Source organism: Trachurus trachurus, assembly GCF_905171665.1.
Source record: "Trachurus trachurus genome assembly, contig: scaffold_116_arrow_ctg1, whole genome shotgun sequence".
NCBI classification, from domain to species: Eukaryota; Metazoa; Chordata; class Actinopteri; order Carangiformes; family Carangidae; genus Trachurus; species Trachurus trachurus.
This window is the reverse complement of record NW_028155243.1, coordinates 53,520-75,729: the sequence shown is the minus strand read 5'-3', so window position 1 is coordinate 75,729 and position 22,210 is coordinate 53,520. Positions and strand designations below refer to the sequence as shown.

The 22,210-nt window shown below is 41.5% G+C and overlaps 1 protein-coding gene across 1 annotated transcript in view; it reads right to left on the bottom strand.

Moving 5' to 3' along the window:
• Positions 1-3,854: 3,854 nt before the first annotated feature.
• LOC311007949 (phosphatidylinositol-binding clathrin assembly protein-like) overlaps positions 3,855-22,210 on the bottom strand; it is a gene marked incomplete at its 5' end in the record, with an annotated part of 31,531 nt that continues 13,175 nt past the window's right edge. Inside the window, 16 exons of the mRNA XM_084001373.1 lie at positions 3,855-3,972; positions 5,249-5,368; positions 5,474-5,530; positions 7,447-7,470; positions 8,519-8,654; positions 8,787-8,817; positions 9,464-9,568; positions 10,232-10,341; positions 10,400-10,524; positions 14,288-14,390; positions 14,960-15,045; positions 16,740-16,781; positions 19,469-19,575; positions 20,918-21,029; positions 21,393-21,486; positions 21,845-21,947. Coding sequence (XP_083857499.1) covers positions 3,958-3,972; positions 5,249-5,368; positions 5,474-5,530; positions 7,447-7,470; positions 8,519-8,654; positions 8,787-8,817; positions 9,464-9,568; positions 10,232-10,341; positions 10,400-10,524; positions 14,288-14,390; positions 14,960-15,045; positions 16,740-16,781; positions 19,469-19,575; positions 20,918-21,029; positions 21,393-21,486; positions 21,845-21,947 — 1,370 coding nt within the window. The 3' untranslated portion in view covers positions 3,855-3,957. The remainder of the gene's footprint in view (positions 3,973-5,248; positions 5,369-5,473; positions 5,531-7,446; positions 7,471-8,518; positions 8,655-8,786; positions 8,818-9,463; positions 9,569-10,231; positions 10,342-10,399; positions 10,525-14,287; positions 14,391-14,959; positions 15,046-16,739; positions 16,782-19,468; positions 19,576-20,917; positions 21,030-21,392; positions 21,487-21,844; positions 21,948-22,210) is intronic.

The window sequence follows — 22,210 nt, the reverse complement described above, 5'->3', positions numbered from 1 at the left end:
TAGTGAGGATCCCTGTTGAATATTTGCAGACACTTGAGTTAGTAGATGGCGATGTCTTAAGTTGGGAGTCTTCCAGCATGAAAAGCACAAGACTACAAACAACTCGTAAGTACCTTGACTTATGTTCACCTCCTGTTCATTCTGTTGTTGTAAAGTTAGAGAGCAGCACTCTCAAGGATTTGTGTACAAAGTATTGAGAGTGCTGACATTTTGTGTTGATACTTTGAAAAAATATGTTAAAGGACTTCTCTTCTGTGGCGAGATGAACTGAATATTAGAGATCATCGTGTTCTATAATAAGTTCATCTATTGAATCAGCTCTTCCCAATCTGCTAATACTAAATCCCACCCCAGATTAAATATTATCATTTGCCTGTAAGTGGTTTTGTTGCCTCTTACATTGATTAAGCAGGATAAAGGAAACATAACCAAAGGTATATTTTTGATAATTAAATGGCTATAAAATATATATTAGTGTACATAGACATGACAGATAGAAATCTGCACTCATTCTGGGTGGAAACAATATACAGCTGATCTCAATACTTCCTCTTCAGGTTTGTACACATTCTGGCCTGGTTTGTTGAAACGGTCTCAAAATAAAGATGAAGCTTCTAATGAATCAAAACCTGGTTTCAGTAAAACCAGTTCTGTGCTTTAAAGAACGACTGGGAACTAGTAAGTCCAGTTGATGGCAACAGACAAGACAAGACTCGGCAAACACATTTAAAAGCACCACACCATGTGGACCAGACCAAACACATATTACAGTACTTTGACTTCCAATCACGATCTCCCATGATGCTGCTGGCATAGTATGAAAAAGGAGCGAGCATTCAAACACATGTATTGAAAATAGCAACGCTTTAATAAAGAGCGATTTTACAAGACTGCAATGTCTAGCTAGCTAGGTGATCACTGGCATTGACATCCATGGTGTTTTACAAAGACGTCGTTATGGTAACTGGGTTTGAAGTTTGATGGGTTAATTTGCAAGTTGCGCCTCTGCATGCGAGGCGGCCTTCAAACAGTTCCACACCCTTCATTGTAAAACAGCTGATTATGAATGTCAATGAACGTTCATGTCAAGAGGTAAGTAAAAAATCTCATGGAGAAATTTCCTTAACGTTTTCCAAACACACCGGTAAGTGAGAGTTCACACAATGGTCATGCTTTTACCGGGCACACAAGCCAATAAAAAGACGACACTTAATCATGCAAAAAAAGACAGTTTCTTTGTCTCTAAAAAATAAAAGAAAACAATCCTTTTGAGTTCTGATATCATCCATCCGTTATGACCTTGAATAAGAAGAAGCTGCGCTTTGATGATGACTTTGGTGCAAAAAAATGTTCCTGTTTCGAAGAGGACAGACCCTGTCCTGTCCACTCCCTTGATGAAGACACTCTTGGTATAGACCAGTTGTGATAGTTTACCCCTGACACCCCCCACCCCCATCCCAAAACCCCACCCCCTTCCTCCTCAAGATGGACACAAACATCACAGACATCAACCCCCCACCCCCTCCCATCCCTGGATGAAGACATCTTCAAAAACACAACCATTCAAACACAGATACAGCAATAAATTGTCCCACGTACAGTAACGTAACGTCATCCAATGGGGCTTCAACCACTTTACAGAGAGCTTTACGTCTAGAAACACATGAACGGCATTACCTATATACAGAGGACACAGTAACAGTCAGAGGTTGGCCCGGGGCCGATCCAGCTGCGTCGTGGGAATGAAGCGCACAATGAAAAGAGAATTCAGCTTGACGAAGAAAAGACAAACCACTGGAACTAGGTCAAACGGGCGAGAGTGAAACGACAACTTTCCAAAGGAGATATACCCAAACGTCAGCTGGAGAACATCTGTCTGCTTGGTGAAGTCGCTCCGCTGGCCGTGGAGTCGTTGTCGCTGCAGATACAGAGCCGGTGGTCCAATCAGAACCACGCGCCGCTGCACCGCTCCAGCTGTCTGCAGAGTTTCACCTCACACTCACTCTCAGATTGCAGATTGCAGGTCGGGCTTTTTGCAAACGAGTGATCCTAGAGCCACCTTAAGTTGATGTTGCATTGTACAGACTGACACACCGTCACAATAACACTCACTGCTAAGTTAGTACACACTACCGGCTCGCTAGAGACCTTTCATCTCTAACCGAGGAACATGACCCTGTTTATCTCTATGGGAAGGCATGTGCACACAAACACACGTACACTACATGTACATAGAACAGACACAATCAATAGAAAACGGCTTCATCCCCAATCGATTATTGCCCCTTTCAACTGTACATCCCAGCAAAGATTTTAGGTTTTTGTGCAGCAGAGCATTGTCCCCTCTCAGGAGGCTTGTGCTATACATACATAGGTGCATATATATATACATGTGTATATATGTAGATATATATATATATATATATATATATATATATATATATATATATATGTATATATATATACACATATATATAGTCTGTTTGTGGGTCTAAGTTGGTTCTGCAAGGAAAGCCACATTAACTTTCCAACAGTCTGGTGTTCCTTTGACCTTTAGCTTCCCTGTCCACAAATGTTAACACAACATGAACAAACCTATCACTCTGTTAGCGATGTCTTGTCTTCCGTCAAGTGGAAGTGAGACATCTTCTGTGGTAATGACCCTTATTTATGACTCACAAGAGACTCATTTTGGACAGGACAGATGCTCAGAACAGGGAGGACATCAGTTCGACCAATGGGAGTTTGACCGTTTCTGATTGGCAAGAGTGAGAATCGCCTCCTTACTAATATCCAGTCGCATCTTTATCGGACTCTCAGTGCATTTTTCACTACTTTTAGAGCAGTACCAGTATAAAAGAACAAGTTAAAAAGGACCAAAAAAATGTGATGTGGACACGAGGTACAAGACTACAGCAGGAAACAGCTTCTAAACGGCTACAGACAGGAACAGGGTTGCATGATATTGCACAGCTGAAGAGGAGGAAACAAATAGAGTGTGTTACAGCACATCCCCAAGTAGCAAAGTTAGTGTAAGAGGTTTGTTTACATCCAAATGCAACGCCCGGGTTGTGGCTCAGTGCTTTCATCAGTTAGTTCCAGTGCAGTAACACAATGGTACCTGGGAACACAGTAATGACATCAGATACCAGAGAGAAGCATACAGTACACACACACACCACACACACACACACACGAGCGTGCCCAATAATTATCATCCCATGTCAGATTCTTGAAGTGAAGTTGGCAATTCAGAACAAATCAAGTTCATAAAAAGACTGAAATGGAAATATCGACGTAGCTGAGATGTAGAAAAAAGGGAAACACGCACTCAGACGCATTCAGATCAACTCTGACATCGTGTGATGGATGAAACTCAACTTGGAACCAATCTGAACGAGACGCTAAAACCTACACAGACATAAGACATACACCCTTGGCAAAGTTCACATTGAGTAAAGTGCCAGCAAACGATCCAATCAGAGAAAAGAGACGTGCGTCCACAGTTTGATTCAGTTCTGGGATGGAGGTGGGAAGTTTCTGTACAGGAGAGAAACCGGATGAGTCGGTCAGGAAGCGGCAGAAGAGCTTCTGCACTCCCACGGAGCTGTCAGTCGTCGTAGCGTCATCACAGGTCGTAGTCGCCGTCTCAACGGCCAATCAGAAGGTGAGTGGGAGCGACGTGGAGCCGCTGGCGCTCCGGCGTCACGGGTTGAAAGACAGAGAGATGAGCAGCCACACGGGGAGAGGAGAGGAGACCAGAGGGGACTTCATCTGTCCTCTGGTCCTCTCCCCTTCTGTCCTCTCTCCCCTCCCGTCCTCTCTCTGTCCTCTTTCTGCTGCTGCTTCTTGCACTGGATTTGGTTCTGAATTTGTTTTCTTTGACTCTTTCTCTTCATCTCTTTCCTCTCGCCTTCTCTCTCTCTCAGCTTTGCTGCCATGGTTACAACATCATCCCTACATGAAGTGCATCTGCAGAGGACGGGGAGAGAATGGAGAGTCATTTAGTTCAACAAAACACCTCATCAAGCGATCAGGCATCTATTGACGAGCACATTACTGCAGCATCGCCAACAAGCAGCTTCTCATGGTGCAGACACATCAACTCCGGCGGTGGCGGTGACAGATCGCCGAGCCACCAGCGAGTGGGCGGTTCTGTGTGACGTGGTGCGGAGCTCGAGTTTGGCTCTGCCGTTTCCAACATGGCGGCCGGGTCACAAACGATCTCATTTTACAGTTAAACAACACACTAAAGTTTGTTTCTGAAAACATTTGAGGCGGGAAATGTGTAGTGCAGCAACAGAATCTGGATTCATATCTGATCAACACTTCCTAGTTTGATAGTTTGAACGGAGTTTCTGAGCCGGCTGCATCCGTCAGACCGACCCAATTTGCATAAAGTAGAAGTGGAGTCGTGATTATGGAAATTCACACACGGCGACTGGACCGTCAACTGGACGTGTCGGGTCCATGATGCACCGCGCTGCCGCAGCTGCTGCTCTGCAGAGACAATGAATGGGACCCGTCGACTTGACGTGCGTCGCCGGAGTTGGTGTGTCTGCACCATCAGTCACATTACTGCTGCGTCGCCAAGAAGCAGCTTCTCAGTCAGCAGTTTTATTACTCTGTTATTTATGTTTGGAATAATTGGTCAAAATCCACTTGTTTACTGAGAGACTCGCTCCAACTGGTGATTACTGACAGGAAAAAAACTCTCCTTTTTCCACACTAGCTGCTCAACTGACATGATTGACGCTGCTTCTGCGGCAAAATCAGTAATTCTGAATATCAGAGAATCAATCATCAATTATTCCAGAGGACGCACAGATGTGATGTATAGATGCAAAACCGTGGTATTTTATACTACTGTACTTTCTGGACTTTCTTTTAACATTTAACTGGTGCAGCTGATACTCAGGTGGCTCTATAGTCCAGAAAGTACGGTAGTTAAGGAAGTGCAACACACACCTTTCATCTTCAGATTGAAAGAACTGCTTTAGTTTAATTTGTTTCTTTCTTCTGCGTCTTGTTTGTTTCTGCTTTAGCTAATATCAGCTAATAACTGGAAAAAGCTCTTATCGTTTTACATCACAGCCGTACAATCTGTCTAAACCTTAGAGTTTATCACTGAGCAAAATGTCAAACTGGTCCTGAAAGCTACATATGACAGAATTCAGTCACGTTTCAATTGGCCGTATTCTAAATTATGTGCATATCCTGTGTGTGTGTGTGTGTGTGTGTGTGTTACCTGTGTGCCCGGCATGGGGCCGAAGGGGTTTGTGGGTCTGAGGACCGGCTGGTTGTACATGACGGGCTGAGGCGGCATCATGGGAACTCCCCCCATCTGATGACTCATCTGGGGGGGGAGCTGGAGAGGTCAGAGGTCAATGAGGGGGGGTTATAGTGTGGCTTTAGACAGTTGCCAACAGAGTATTAATGAATGATTTGTGAGTGTGTGACTGCTGTTCTTTACCATTCCGTACACAGGCACTTGCGGTGTCGTCATAGGAAAAGCCACAGGAGCTGGAGCCTGAACACAACACAACACAACAGCTTCTATAGACTCTATAGACAATATAGACTCTATAAACTCTGTCTTTATACAACAACAACACAACAGCTTCTATAGACTCTATAGACTCTGTCTTTATACAACAACAACACAACAGCTTCTATAGACTCTATAGACTCTGTTTTTACCCACAGACTAGTAACATGTCATCTTGATGCTGTTGCCTCATGTCTGATACAGATTCCCTCCAAATGGAGACAGAAATACACAAAATCCTAATCCTTGACTTTAAAGGAGACGTAATATTCTGCCTCTTCTCCACAGATTAAACCAGATTAAACCAGTTCCCAGGTTCTTAAAGTCCCACCCCCGCGAGCCTTTTTGGTCATTTTAAAACCAGCTCATTAGCAATGCACCTCTGGGGGGTGGGCGGAGACTGCGCTGCTCTGCACCCGCCCAGCCACCTCCTCGCACCCCACCCCCCGCTCGCTGACAGCTGGACATTGTACAATTACAGATTCAGAGCGTTTAGCGTAAAACTCCACACTGGGATTCGATCCCAGACTGGAGCATAGTCCTTGCTCACGGTGCAAGCTGCTCTACCAGGTGAGCTATACCTGTTAGACCTTGATAGCTACACCGAGCTGTTAAGCTGCTCCACCAGGTGAGCTATACCTGTTAAACCTTGACAGCTACACCGAGCTGTGAACCCTTTCACCTCTGAGCCAGATGCAGAGCGGGGCGGGAGCTTGTAGCACTAATAGAGACACGTCAGCTCCAGTCTCCCTGAAACTGCCAGTTTGAGTCTGCCGTTGGTTCACAGCAGTTTGAAGGCAGAAAAACTCAGAAATGCAATTTTGCACTTCCTTTTCTGCTGATATGTCCTCTAACACAAGAAAAATGCCACAGGAACATGTGAAAAGCACGAAAAACAAGATTTTCATGGGAGCGGGTCTTTAAAGTCGTGTCTGTTCTGCTTCGGTCCAAATCCTCCAAGGATCAAACATCACAGCTCTCTGGTTTCAGTGTCACTGTCCCTTTAAATGCTAATGAGCCACCAGGCCCCACCCCCTCTACAGGAACCTGTACTCACAGCGCTGTAAAAGAGAGTAAGGACAGCATTGGTCCAATGGCAGCGCCTCCTGGTGGAGGAATATGGGAATTATCTCTGCATTGTTGGTGAATGAGCAGTGTGGTGTTTTCAATAATTTAAGGACATTTATAGATCACCCACGTTAATAGCATCATTGAGGATCCTTTACAGATAAACATTAACACATAGGCCAGTAAAAAAAAAACGTTGTCTACATGAATGTTTCAATCTACATTTTATAATAAACAAATTCTAAGTATAATCTGATATGACCAAGACACCTAAAAACAAAAACACGGCCGTTTTCATCAATTTACCAGCAAGTGGACAACACACATACATTGGAGTGAATGGGTTTTCTGGGCGCTTTTGCAATACCCATATCCTGCCACTAGGGGCACAAAACCCTTAAACCCTTAAACCCTTAAACCCTTTAACCCTTAAACCCTTAAACCCTTACCACGGGAGTCCATGGAGGTGTCCTTACTCTCTTTTACAGCGCTCTACCTGGACTCACAGGTAGGGGCGGGGTTATGCTAATTAGAAACTAATGACATCATAGTCAGACAGCTGAGGGAACATGAGCCTGAACATCTCTGAGTTACTGGTCTGGTCTCACATTCTGCAGCTGAAGACAAACAGCAGATAAATGTCAAAGAGCCTCAGACAGTGATGTTTGTGTAATAATACGTTTCCTTTAACTCGAACCACCAGCGACTAAACACCGATCCCAAGACGGTTCAACATGCAAAGTAGTTGAAGACGAAGGTGCAGAGAGAAGAGACGGTGGAACAAAGTAAAGGTGCACGGTGAAAACAGGTGCAGAGAGAAGAGTACTCACATAGCCGGTATAGATCATCCCGTTCTGTGGAGAGTTAGAGGAAAGGAAGAGAGGAAGAACTAGTCTTTAATTCATGTCTGCATGCAACAGTGAAAACCTGCACATGCTCACTCACTTCTACTCTCTATTCAAGCCGTGCAAACAGCTTTCTGAGCCGTTTGCTCAGTAAATGAGCGGTTTGAGTTGAGAGGTCAGTCAGTTGAAAATTAAAAGATGAAACCAGATTGAACAGAAGAGACGTGAAGATAATTAGAGCGAAGCACCAAAGGACAGAGGCTCCTTCAAACGCTCCAACTCCGCCACATCGCTGCTTCAGACGGAGAAGGAGTTTAATGCTGTGAGATTTATTATTTCTAGTTATTGACTTGACCGACTAAACCACGGAGACAGTTATTCTTCCAAACAGTTACAGTTGTACTCACAAACCTGCCTCTCTATTCTAGAAACGGCTTTTGTTCTAAAGTTTCTATTTTGTAACTTGTCAGGAAACTAAGAAAATAAAAACATACTGATAGAAAGACGAGTTGTTTCATTACAGGTGATAATGAACCATAAGGAGGTAAAACAACCGGCTCGTTTCTCTCTCACAACATCAGAGCTATAAGTAAGATAAGTTAACTGTCAGAAAATCAACTATATTAGTAATCAATAAATCATTTCAGCTTTTCTCTATTTTATATCAAAATGATTTTATCATAGTGTCATCACATCACATCTTTTATTTTAGAAAACTGAACTCTGTTGATAACCAAAGATAAATATGGGTTTGGAGTATTGGCAAATATAAAAACTGTCTGTTTATTTAATTTAAATCCAATAATCAATGTGACAGAGGCAGTGATTAAAACCTTTATTCCTCTTTCACAGCTTCATGAGTTGGCAAATTTGTGTTTTTTTTTTAGTTTCTGTTAATATACACAATAGTTATCGACTCTGCACAACATGAGCAGCCTGTGCTCTTTAGTGTGCTTTATTATATTATTATACTCTTATTAACTCTTATTATTATATTATTATACTCTTATTAACTCTTATTATATATATATTAAACTCTTGTTAAGTCTTTCTGTACCATCTGAGGGACGGGCATCGGTGCCGGGGCCATGGGGTGAGCGGTGTGAGTCCAGTTGGAGCTGCACACGGCTTTGGACTGCCAGCTGCTTCCTGTCGGCTTCTTCTCCACCAGCTGAGTCCACTGCAGCTCCGGCCTGACGCACACACACACACACACACACACACACACAACCACACACAGAGACACAACCACACACAGCAGTTAGTTGATTTACACATGATACAAAGACAACGGTGTTTTGTTGACATCAGAACGAGTCTCTCACTTCTTGGCCGTCGTTCCTCCGAACTGCAGATCTGACGACGAGAAAAACAGAAACAAACATGAAAACAACGATCGACCACAACGATGAAACTATAAAACTATAAAAGGATAAAACAAAACGATGAAACAATAAAACGATAAAACGATAAAAGCATAAAAGGATAAAACGATGAAACTATAAAACAATGAAACTATAAAACGAAACGATAAAATGATAGAACGATGAAATGATAAAAGGATAAAACGATGAAACGATAAAAGGATAAAACGATGAAACGATGAAACGATGAAAGGATGAAACGATGAAATGATAAAAGGATAAAACGATGAAACTATAAAAGGATAAAGCGATGAAACGATAAAAGGATGAAACGATAAAAGGATAAAAGGATGAAACGATAAAAGGATAAAACGATGAAACTATAAAGGATAAAACGATGAAACTATAAAGGATAAAACGATGAAACGATAAAAGGATAAAGCGATGAAACGATAAAAGGATGAAACGATAAAAGGATAAAAGGATGAAACGATAAAAGGATAAAACGATGAAACTATAAAGGATAAAACGATGAAACGATAAAAGGATAAAACGATGAAACGATAAAAGGATAAAAGGGTAAAAGGATGAAAAGATAAAAGATAAACTCCTCTGAGAGGAGGAGTAAAGGAACTCACTTCCCACCAGGTTGGCTAACGAGGAGTCCAAGTCGCTGGGCAGCATCTTCCCAGAATGCAACGGGGCTCCGTGGCCGTGGATGTGAGTGGCCTTCAGCAGCTCACCTGACAACCAGGGGTTACCATGGCAACATGGAGGATGGAGAGAGGAGGGAAGTGAGTCAAGGTGTGTGTGTGTGTGTGTGTGTGTGTGTGTGTGTGTGTGTGTGTGTGTGTGTGTGTGTGTGTGTGTGTGTGTGTGTGAAGACCTGTCAGTAGCCCTTCAAGAATAACATTTAACAAATGATAATAATAATTTATGTAGCCTCGATGAAATGACCTGGCTCAACTTGGTAACATGGGTAACATCATCCACCAAGACCTGCCCCCGCCGTGCCCCGACCTGCCCCCGACCTGCCCCCGACCTGCCCCCGACGTGCCCCAATATATATGTATATATATATATATGCCTTTCTTTTTGAGCACCTCCCCCTCCAAAGGTCTCTGCACGGGCCTGGAGTAAAACTTTATCTATTTTCTTATAAAAATAAAGATGCCTTGCCTTGGTGTGTTGGTCTGTGTCTGTGTGTGTGTGTGTGTTGGTCTATGTGTGTGTGTGTGTGTGCGTGTGTGTCTGTGTGTGTGTGTGTGTGTGTGTGTGTGTGTGTTGGTCTCTGTGTGTGTGCGTGTGTGTTTGTGTCTGTGTGTGTGTGTGTGTGTGTTGGTCTCTGTGTGTGTGTGTGTGTGTGTGTGTTGGTCTCTGTGTGTGTGTGTGTGTGTGCGTCCCACCTCCCCAGGCGTTGTTGTTGTGTTGCAGTGTGTGCGTCTGCAGCGTCTGCAGGGGGAACGACGGCTGCAGCGTGAACAACTCGCTGCTGCAGGAAGGAAACACACAAACACTTTGTTATAAACGTATAAAGTGATAACAACACGTTGTCGAGACGAGCGCACACTCACTGGTTGTTGCCGGGGGCGACGGGCGAGTTGGAGAAGAGGTCGGTGGCCCCCCCGCTGCTGGTGGCGCTGCCGGCCGACGGCGACACGTCGGGCGTCTGCAGCTCCAGAGCCTTGTGGCCGTCGTCCTGAGAGACGACAAAGATACGACAAAGATACGACAAAGATACGACAAAGATACGATGAAGATACGACAAAGATACGACAAAGATACGACAAAGATACAACAAAGATACGATCAAGATACGACAAAGATACGACAAAGATACGACAAAGAGACGACAAAGATACGATTCTGAGTCTGAAACACTTCAGCTCTTCATATATATACTGTGTATATATATACAGTATATATATATATATATATATATATATATATATACAGTAGGCTATGTATCTCTGAACTCTGAATATATTGAATGAACCTTGAATATATGGAATGAAACTCTGAATATATTGAGTTAAACTCTGAATATATTGAATGAAACTCTGAATATATGGAATGAAACTCTGAATATATTGAATGAAACTCTGAATATATTGAATGAAACTCTGAATATATGGAATGAAACTCTGAATATATTGAATGAAACTGAATAAATGGAAAGAACTCTGAATATATTGAATGAAACTCTGAATATATTGAATGAAACTCTGAATAAATGGAAAGAACTCTGAATATATTGAATGAACCTTGAATATATTGAGTGAAACTCTGAATATATTGAATGAAACTCTGAATATATGGAATGAAACTCTGAATATATGGAATGAAACTGAATAAATGGAAAGAACTCTGAATATATTGAATGAACCTTGAATATATTGAGTGAAACTCTGAATATATTGAATGAAACTCTGAATATATGGAATGAAACTCTGAATAAATGGAAAGAACTCTAAATATATTGAATGAACCTTGAATATATTGAGTGAAACTCTGAATATATTGAATGAAACTCTGAATACATTGAGTTAAACTCTGAATATATTGAATGAAACTCTGAATATATTGAATGAAACTCTGAATATATTGAATGAAACTCTGAATAAATGGAAAGAACTCTGAATATATTGAATGAAACTCTGAATAAATGGAAAGGACTCTGAATATATTGAATGAACCTTGAATATATTGAGTGAAACTCTGAATATATTGAATGAAACTCTGAATACATTGAGTTAAACTCTGAATATATTGAATGAAACTCTGAATATATTGAATGAAACTCTGAATATATGGAATGAAACTCTGAATATATTGAATGAAACTGAATAAATGGAAAGAACTCTGAATATATTGAATGAAACTCTGAATATATTGAATGAAACTCTGAATAAATGGAAAGAACTCTGAATATATTGAATGAACCTTGAATATATTGAGTGAAACTCTGAATATATTGAATGAAACTCTGAATATATGGAATGAAACTGAATAAATGGAAAGAACTCTGAATATATTGAATGAACCTTGAATATATTGAGTGAAACTCTGAATATATTGAATGAAACTCTGAATATATGGAATGAAACTCTGAATAAATGGAAAGAACTCTAAATATATTGAATGAACCTTGAATATATTGAGTGAAACTCTGAATATATTGAATGAAACTCTGAATAAATGGAAAGAACTCTGAATATATTGAATGAAACTCTGAATAAATGGAAAGGACTCTGAATATATTGAATGAACCTTGAATATATTGAGTGAAACTCTGAATATATTGAATGAAACTCTGAATACATTGAGTTAAACTCTGAATATATTGAATGAAACTCTGAATATATTGAATGAAACTCTGAATATATGGAATGAAACTCTGAATATATTGAATGAAACTGAATAAATGGAAAGAACTCTGAATATATTGAATGAAACTCTGAATATATTGAATGAAACTCTGAATAAATGGAAAGAACTCTGAATATATTGAATGAACCTTGAATATATTGAGTGAAACTCTGAATATATTGAATGAAACTCTGAATATATGGAATGAAACTGAATAAATGGAAAGAACTCTGAATATATTGAATGAACCTTGAATATATTGAGTGAAACTCTGAATATATTGAATGAACCTTGAATATATTGAGTGAAACTCTGAATATATTGAATGAAACTCTGAATATATTGAATGAAACTCTGAATATATGGAATGAAACTCTGAATATATTGAATGAAACTCTGAATATATGGAATGAAACTCTGAATATATTGAGTAAAACTCTGAATATATGGAATGAACTCTGAATATATTGAATGAAACTTGACTGACGTCATCAAGGCATTAGCCTATTAGGCTACATAAACTGACACCCACTATTGAATTGAAACTTTTATTTTATTTGTGAAATTGTTAAAGCTAAGATTTAACCATAGGCTGTTTGTGTGTCTAGCAGTGAGAGAAAGGACACAGTCTGGTTGAGGCGCCGGGGTGTCGGTGTGACGGTGTAACCAGCTGCCAAGCGCTCATGAGCTCACAAGCTCCTGGCAAAACGGTTAGCATCGTCGCTGCCGTGCAGGAGACCAGGGTTCGAACCCCACCTGGGGCGGTCCGTACCGAGAAACACAACGCAGAGAGAGACACAACGCAGAGAGAAACACAGAGAGAAACACAACACAGAGAGAAACACAACGCAGAGAGAGACACAACGCAGAGAGAGACACAACGCAGAGAGAAACACAACGCAGAGGGCCAGACTGACATCAGCTACATCGGCGCCATAGCATAGAGTTTCATTCAGTATATTCATAGTTTCATTTAATATATTCAGAGTTTCATTCAATATATTCAGAGGTTCATTCAATATATTCAGAGTTTCATTCAATATATTCAGAGGTTCATTCAATATATTCAGAGTTTCATTCCATATATTCAGAGATTCATTCAATATATTCATAGTTTCATTCAATATATTCAGTTTCATTCCATATATTCATAGATTCATTCAATATATTCAGAGTTTCATTCAATATATTCAGAGTTTTATTCAATATATTCAAGGTTAACTCAATATATTCAGTTTCATTCCATATATTCAGAGTTCATTCAATATATTCAGAGTTTCATTCCATACATTTAGAGATTCATTCAATATATTCAGAGTTTCAATCAATATATTCAGAGTTTCATTCCATATATTCATAGTTTCATTCCATATATTCAGAGATTCATTCAATATATTCATAGTTTCATTCAATATATTCAGTTTCATTCCATATATTCAGAGTTCATTCAATATATTCAGAGTTTCATTCCATATATTCATAGATTCATTCAATATATTCATAGTTTCATTCAATATATTCAGTTTCATTCCATATATTCAGAGATTCATTCAATATATTCAGAGTTTCATTCAATATATTCAGAGTTTTATTCAATATATTCAAGGTTAACTCAATATATTCAGTTTCATTCCATATATTCAGAGTTCATTCAATATATTCAGAGTTTCATTCCATACATTCAGAGATTCATTCAATATATTCAGTTTCATTCCATATATTCAGAGTTTCAATCAATATATTCAGTTTCATTCAATATATTCAGAGTTTCATTCAATATATTCAGAGTTTCATTCAATATATTCAGAGTTTCATTCAATATATTGAAGGTTAACTCAATATATTCAGAGTTTCATTCGATATATTCAGAGTTTCATTCAATACTTTCAATCACTAATTAATTCAATCATTTGTTCAGTCGACTCTAACAAGAAAGTGTCGGAGAACGACAAAGAAACATCTCTGTGTCTATTATTATTATTATTCTATTCAGAGTGTGTGTTCTTTCAGTGCAGCAGTAATTACATGTTGTATTAGCTGTTTGAGTGTGTGTTTGTGTGTGTGTGTGTGTGTGTGTGTGTGTGTGTCTTCACCTTGTGTTGCTGCAGTCTGTTGTCGTCCGTCTTGTCGTCCATTCGGCTCAGAGAGATCCCAGTGCTGGAGAGAGTCGACACTGCACTGGACAAAGTGCTGGATCTGAGGGTCACACACACACACACACACACACACACACACACACACACACACACACACACACACACACACGATCGATCGTCGGGGGGGGGGGGGGGGGGGGTTCGGCGCGCCATATTAATTTTCGCTTTCACCACGCGCGCTGCTGTTATGCATGCGCGCTTCTCTGTGGTGTGTATGTGTGAGGATGCGGCAAATATCGCTGCATTTTAATTTTTTTAAGACGTTAGTTTAGGCGGCAGCTCTTTCCTGTAAGACGTTAGTTTAGGCGGCAGCTCTTTCCTGTTAAGGCGGCCGGAGAAGGAGAAGGCGGCCGCCTTAACAGGAAAGAGCTGCGGGAAACCCTGATATGTATACGTGTATATGTATATGTATATATTTATTAGGGACGTCGGACGCAAATTAGCCGCCTGGCTATAATCCGGCATATTTACAGCAGTATTTCTTTTAGTTATACTAATGTTCATTAATATGCACTGTCCCTATTCAAATAAATGCTATTATTACTATTACTATTATTACTATTATTACTATATGTATATGTGTATATGTATATGTAGTAGTATCTGTACCTGCTGGCTGCAGACAGCTCCTTGAGCTTCCTCCCGTCCAGAGAGGCGAGGTGCTGCTCCAGAGCCTCCAGGAGGGAGCTGGGGGCCTGTGGGGGGGCGAGGAGGGAAATGAGAACATCGTCCTCTCGTCTCCCCCTCACTTCACTTCATCTCACACAGTTTGTAAATGCGAACACACAAAGCAGCAGCAACATGACGACGTCACCTTCAGACTCATCCTCTCTCTGGACCGGCCGCCGCTTTCTGTTCTGGTTTGTTTTGCATTTGGTTTCATCAGGTTTGGTCGACCAGCATGCAACTCTGCACACACCAGCCCCAGAGCATGCAAGCCAGTCCACAGCAGGACCGAGAGGTCACAGGTCAAAGGTCAGGGCAGACCGCGGGGCTCCAGAGGAGAAACACAGCAACACACACACACCTCTGAGCCGTCTGATGAGCCCATGCAGACACCAGCAGTGCACAGACGCTCTCATAACACACACGTTTACACATAAAGAAAATCACAATCCAACTATTAAAGAGTTAACCCGTGGATTCCACTTTAGGTTAAAGGTCGTCTGATTTAGTTTGGTGGTTAAGCAGCGACTAAAGATCCGTCACTTTTCCCTACTGGAAGCCAAGGACGTTAACTCGGTGAAATGGAAACGTCTGGTGAAAAACCCGGTATGCACATCGAGCAGCTGGCCAGCACTCTTCTCTGGGAAACAAAAAGGGATGGATGGGTTCGTTTTGACAACATGTGATACCACGGTTTTCACCCAGAGCCTCACATTTCAGCGCCAGAGATCACGGTGCAAACACAACAAGCAAAGAAAAGATTTCTCATATACTTATTTTAAGGGGAAAGAGAGTAAAATGCGAATTCTGGATATCCTTCTTCAGAGAAATCTAGAATATGCTAAAAGTTTAAAAGTAAAACAGACACATATCTAGAGCTCAGTATAGGCATGGGGCACTATGTGGTTGAATAAGGGCATATAAGGTCTTCATAAGTACTACACACATGATCTTCTTCATAAGTCAGCCCTTCTACCCCTTTTACATGCTTAGTGATATTGCAAACATCCAATTATGCTTCCACCAAAAAGAAGACTCGATGCGTCTGAAGCCTGTAGCATGATGTGCAGTACTTATGATGGCATTATGTACACCTATCCAAGTCATATTAGCAGAAACCTACTTAGTAGAAACCATTCGCTGCTCTCCCCACAGCTGATGCAAAGGGACGTTGTCTTTTCAGGAGAATGATTTGAACACTGCTTATAATAAAGGGCAGAACACCTACTTCATGAGGCTGTGCTGACTTATTAGTACCATAAGTCTTTGAATCAAGAGACAAGCTTTGATATTGGGGGTAAAATTCAGACAGATGCTGAAGAAGCCCTGGTAATGGACATTTAAAATAGAAATGTGCAAAAAAAGAAAGGCTATAAAAAGCTTTAGTTGGCTGCAGAAATGCTGCTTTCAGAATTCTTCCAGAGTCTTACCTCAGAGTAAAATTTGCTCTGCAAAGATTCAGATAGGAGAAAAAAATTAAATTCCTGCACTAATGTTTATGTCTTCATTATTATAGTTTCCTCTCTATTCTAGATTCTGTTCAGACAGAAAAGGAGACAAAGCGAAGGAGTTAAGGAGAGTGAAGAGGAGGAGGACGCGGCAGGTCTGTAGGGTGAGTAGGGAACGGGAGCTTTTAGAATGAAGCATTATGGGATTGACTTGACGGTTTATAAACTGGTTGACTGACTGTTGATTGACTGATTGAGATGAGATGTAGACTGACCTGTGTGAGATCGGGGCTGTCGCCCTGATCTATCCCAACTCGCTGTGTCACAAAAAAGGAGGGAGGGGTGGGGGAGGGAGGAGGGAGGCAAAATAAAAATAAACCCAATGTAATAATAAAACAAGGAGAAAAAACAAAAAACCCAACAGACCACAGAGTAAAAAAAGGGAAGAGGTGTGTGAAGGAGAAAGAAGAGGAGGAAGAGGAGGAGGAGGAGGAGGAGGAGGAGGGAGAAAGAAGAATCAAACCCAAGCATTCATTACTTCATGCAGTGACTGGAAAAGAAAACAAAGAAAAGACAACAGAGGAGGAGGGAGGAGGGACATGCACACACACACACAAACACCTATATATACAGTATATGTACGCACACACACACTTATAAGTACACACACTCACACACACACTGAGATCTGGAGACTGGATTGAAATGAAATGCTGGGGGCAAAGGGCAAAGGTCAAAGGGCAACAACAGGTCACATGACTGAGCCAGGTACAAACATCCAAAAGGAAGAAACACTCAACTAATGTTGACTTTGAACACAACGAGGAGGGAGGGACACAATGACACACAAACACACAAACACACATTTTGTTAGACAGGTAAATGAATGGGTCTTTAAAGTCAACGTTAGTCTCTGGTTTTTTTTTCTTTTCTTTTTTCTTTTCTTTGGATGGAGATCCCCAAACCTTCTTCCAAATGGGAGCGAAACCAAGCAGTGAGAAAGCCTTTGAAGATGGCGCAGTGGATAAAGTGTTGATATTCACTGTGAAGCCTCGTTTACTGGATAACAGCCATTAGAAAGAAAATACCACTTCTTCAAGAAAAGGGAGGAAATAAAGCATAAGACAGAGACAGAGATAGAGGAGAAGAGCTTGCTGTGGCATGCAGTGCAGGCAGGTGAACAGGCAGCACCAGGTTCTACACCGGGTCCAACCGGACCCAACCGGACCCAACTGGACCCAACTGGACCCAACCGGACCCAACCGGACCCAACCGGAGTCAACTGGACCCAACTGGACCCAACCGGGTCCAACCGGACCCAACCGGACCCAACTGGACCCAACTGGACCCAACCGGACCCAACCGGGCCCAACCGGACCCAACCGGAGTCAACTGGACCCAACTGGACCCAACCGGACCGCTCTACACCAGAAACTTGAACCCCCTCCCCAGGTCAGGGATGAAGAGACAGAAACAGGAGGAAAATCTAGATGCAGAAAGAACTTGGAAGGTTAAGGAGAAGAACCGGCCGGATGCTGGTCTACGGTCAGTTCCAGGTTCTAGGGGGGCGACCGTAGACCAGGACTGTGTCCTAATCCCCCCCTACTCACTATATAGTGACTGAATCTAACCCACAATTCACCACCAAATGTAGTGAACATCCCATGGTCACTAACCGGAGCAAGATATCCCATCATGCATTGCGGTCACAGATGGCCGTTACCAGTAGTGACCGGTGTAGCTAGCAAATAAATGCAGTAGTGACCGGTGTAGCTACCAAATAAATGAAGTAGTGACCGGTGTAGCTACCAAATAAATGAAGTAGTGACCGGTGTAGCTACCAAATAAATGAAGTAGTGACCGGTGTAGCTACCAAATAAATGAAGTAGTGACCGGTGTAGCTACCAAATAAATGAAGTAGTGACCGGTGTAGCTACCAAATAAATGCAGTAGTGACCGGTGTAGCTACCAAATAAATGAAGTAGTGACCGGTGTAGCTACCAAATAAATGAAGTAGTGACCGGTGTAGCTACCAAATAAATGCAGTAGTGACCGGTGTAGCTACCAAATAAATGAAGTAGTGACCGGTGTAGCTACCAAATAAATGAAGTAGTGACCGGTGTAGCTACCAAATAAATGCAGTAGTGCAGCAGCCTCAATAAATGTGTCCAGCTGCCAGAGTTGTCCGGTCGCGGCTTCCACAGACTCCCACAACAAACGTCGGAGCAAATTTCCTAACAAGCGTTATAAACTGACCACAGACTCTGGATAGCGAGGCTAATTTCTGTTAGCCCGTCTATGGTGTTTTACATTATATGTTAGCATTAAGCTAGCGGACGTTATGCTTAGTTGTGACACTGGCTGTGTGTGTTTTGAACGTTGTTTCAAACTATGTGGGTTTGATTGAACATCTTTGATGTTTAAATATGTATATTACCGCTTAATATATTGCTTTACTCCTCTTTTTATGTTGGTACCTATACACCCGTAGGTCTATGCTACACCGGCCGTTACCATGGTTGTATCCATGGTAACTACACCGGCCGTTACGATCGCAGTCGGAACATTTTAATTACGCAACGTAATACGTCATTAACTGTGCGGTGGAGTAGTGTCTGAAAGAGTTTTTTTATTTGACCAGTGAGTCACTATATAGTCACTATATTGAATTCACTATATAGTGAGTAGGGAGGAGGGAATGAGGGAGGGGTTTCAGACACAACCCAGATCTACGGTCAGTTCCAGGTTGGAGGAGGTCTGGAGGAGTCGACCGTAGACCAGATCCTGGTCCAGACGTCTGGAGCAACTCTCAACAGGTTCAGGTGAAGCTTTGCTGCCGGTTCAGTTAGAAAACCATTAAAGTTTCTGTATAAAACTAGAGAACAAGAGGAGCTGTTGAGTTTTGCTCCAGACGGATCAAAGCCACCCTCTCCTGTGGCGTTTAACGGAGTCTCCTCCGAGGACGAGGACGAGGACGAGGACCAGCAGGACGGACAGACATTACCTCTGCGACTTTGAGGAACTCGGACAGTTTGGTCATTCTGTTGAGGAACGTCTTGTAGATCTCCAACGCTTCTTTACACTGGTTCTTCTTCATGTCAAAGTATTTCTCTGTGTATCAGAAGATCACAATCAACACAAGAGCATCACTAACCCCCCCCCTCAGTTCATCCAGTGGAAGATGAAATGATTTCCTAAAGACATCAAGTTAAACATGAAACACTCTTCTTCAATATTTTCATCAACATCAGCGTATTATTGTAGTTTTCTACAGTTTCAGAGTGAAAAAGGGAAACAAAGCAGCAGCAGCAAAAGAATGGGAAACCCAGGAGACTGGAGCTCTCAGAGAACTTTGACCAAGGAATCAGACAAGAGATTTACTATTTACACACTGGGACAGTTTACAAGGGAGGGGGGGGGGGGGGGGGGGGGGGGGGTAGAAATAAAGATTCTAAAGATTAAGATTAATCTATTAAGATAGAAATAAAAACTAAATGATATAGTTTAAAATGTAAAGTGAATGTATCGTCTGTAACTTTATGTCTTTTGGATCATTTCATCTTCCACTGGATGAACTGTTCACATTAACAGACATTTGCAAGACAGTCTGGCTGCAGACCTGCACTGTGAGGCCAGCTCCACTGTGGGGACGGAAGTTGATTTGAAGCTCGTATTTTTCCTTCCCCATGTAAATAAATACACTTTACATTACACTACACCCATACACCTATACTTTCTGAAACCGACCCCTGATGTCAAGCTTATCCCATAGACATACCTAAATACGGTAATATATCCCTAGAGTGCCTTCAGAGGCTAAAGTTAACCTAGTTAGCGCTAGCCACCGTTAGCCTAACTACAATAACAACGCTAAAAACTACCCAAAAGTCCAAAACTCGATTCTTTCAAATGAATATAACTGACAGGGCTATATTGTAGGACTTATTCTATTTCTTCGTATGACAAAAAGTTGTCACTTGACTTTTACTCAACTCGTAGTTTCCACACTTCACAAATACGTGCTTCCGGTTTATTCGCTTTTATTTTGAAAAGCTTCAAATCAGCTTCCGTCCCCACAGTGGAGGTCCCCTCTCGACATTTGGATGGGGTTTTGCATGACACTGTATTTATTCACAAAAAATATGGAAACACAGGTTGAAGTTTGTTGATCTGCTGTTCCTTATCAAATAGAGATGTAAAATGATCAAACATGTTTAGTATTGATTCATCCTGATAGGCCGGCCCCTCCAGTGATGAAATAGGTCATAGACTCCAAGTCACTGTATGAATCCAGATAATTAAGTAATGAATCATTTAATGAACTTCACAGCTGTTCCTCCTCACTGGCTCCATAATGAAATAATGAATGTTCTTTATGGTCTGTAATTGAACTCTGAGAGATAGTGGAAGTAAAAATTGATTTCCCCATAAAGAAGGATTGAGATGAACTCACCCAGCATGTTGATGACGCCCTCGTTGTACGCAGCAAACAGCCGGATGGAGTCTTTGAAGAGCAGCATGAACGCCGTGTTGATCACGCCATTGGTCAGCTCGTTGGAGTTCGGCTGGAGGGGCAATGACACACGGTTAGATCCAGATGTTTAGATCCAGATGTTTAGGTTACACCCAGATGTTTAGGTTAGATCCAGATGTTTAGGTAAGACCCAGATGTTTAGGTTAGACCCAGATGTTTAGGTTAGATCCAGGTGTTTAGGTTAGACCCTGATGTTTATGTTAGACTCAGATGTATAGGTTAGACCCAGATGTTTAGGTTAGACCCAGATGTTTAGGTTAGACCCAGATGTTTAGGGTAGACCCAGATGTTTTAGTTTTGATCCAGATGTTTAGGGTAGACCCAGATGTTTAGATTAAACCCAGATGTTTAGGTTAGACCCAGATGTTTCAGACCAGAGCAGTAAGGTGTTTACCTGGAAGTCCAGCAGTGCGTCCAGCTGCGTCTGAATAACAGGAAGAGTCTTGATCAACTTCTCTATGTTCATGGTGCGCATCACACCGTCGGCCCTGGAGACACACACACACACACACACACACACACACACACACACACACACACACACACACACACACACACACACACACACACACACACACACACACACACACACACACACACGTTTGTAATGTTTAATTACACGAGTGTCCATAAATAATCACAATCAATCACAAAATCAAGGGTACACGTTTCATTTGTTTAAAATTAAACTTTTTTTTTCAAAAAATCGATGTTTGTTTTTCAAAGGTTTAATTATAAAACATGTGACGTCATTAAAGTAACTAAAAACACAAAACCACATGTTATTATCATGTAAACACTGTAATAAACACAGGCTCATGGTGTGTGTGTGTGTGTGTGTGTTACCCTCTCTTCATCTTGGTGAAGTCCACTGCTGCTAGTCTGTAGGACATGGCTTTTTCATTCAGGTAGCGGCTGTAGCGTCTGATGAACGTGGACATGTTGTACCCTGAGGGGGGGGGGGGGCAGTTAGACACTAGATCACTTTGTCCTATTTTCATAATCCATAATCCTTTTCATATGAAGTGTACTAACGTCTTTATCAGCAATCTGCTTCCCGACCCGGCACTGCCTTACCTTAAGATTTATTATGTCTCATTTTCATTTCTCCCCTTTGAAAACATTTAATTACAAAGTCACTGAGTTGTTTTCAGCAGCTTGTAACAAACAAAGAGAGTGTTTGTGTGTCGGCCTCTGGAAGTGGCTCATTGA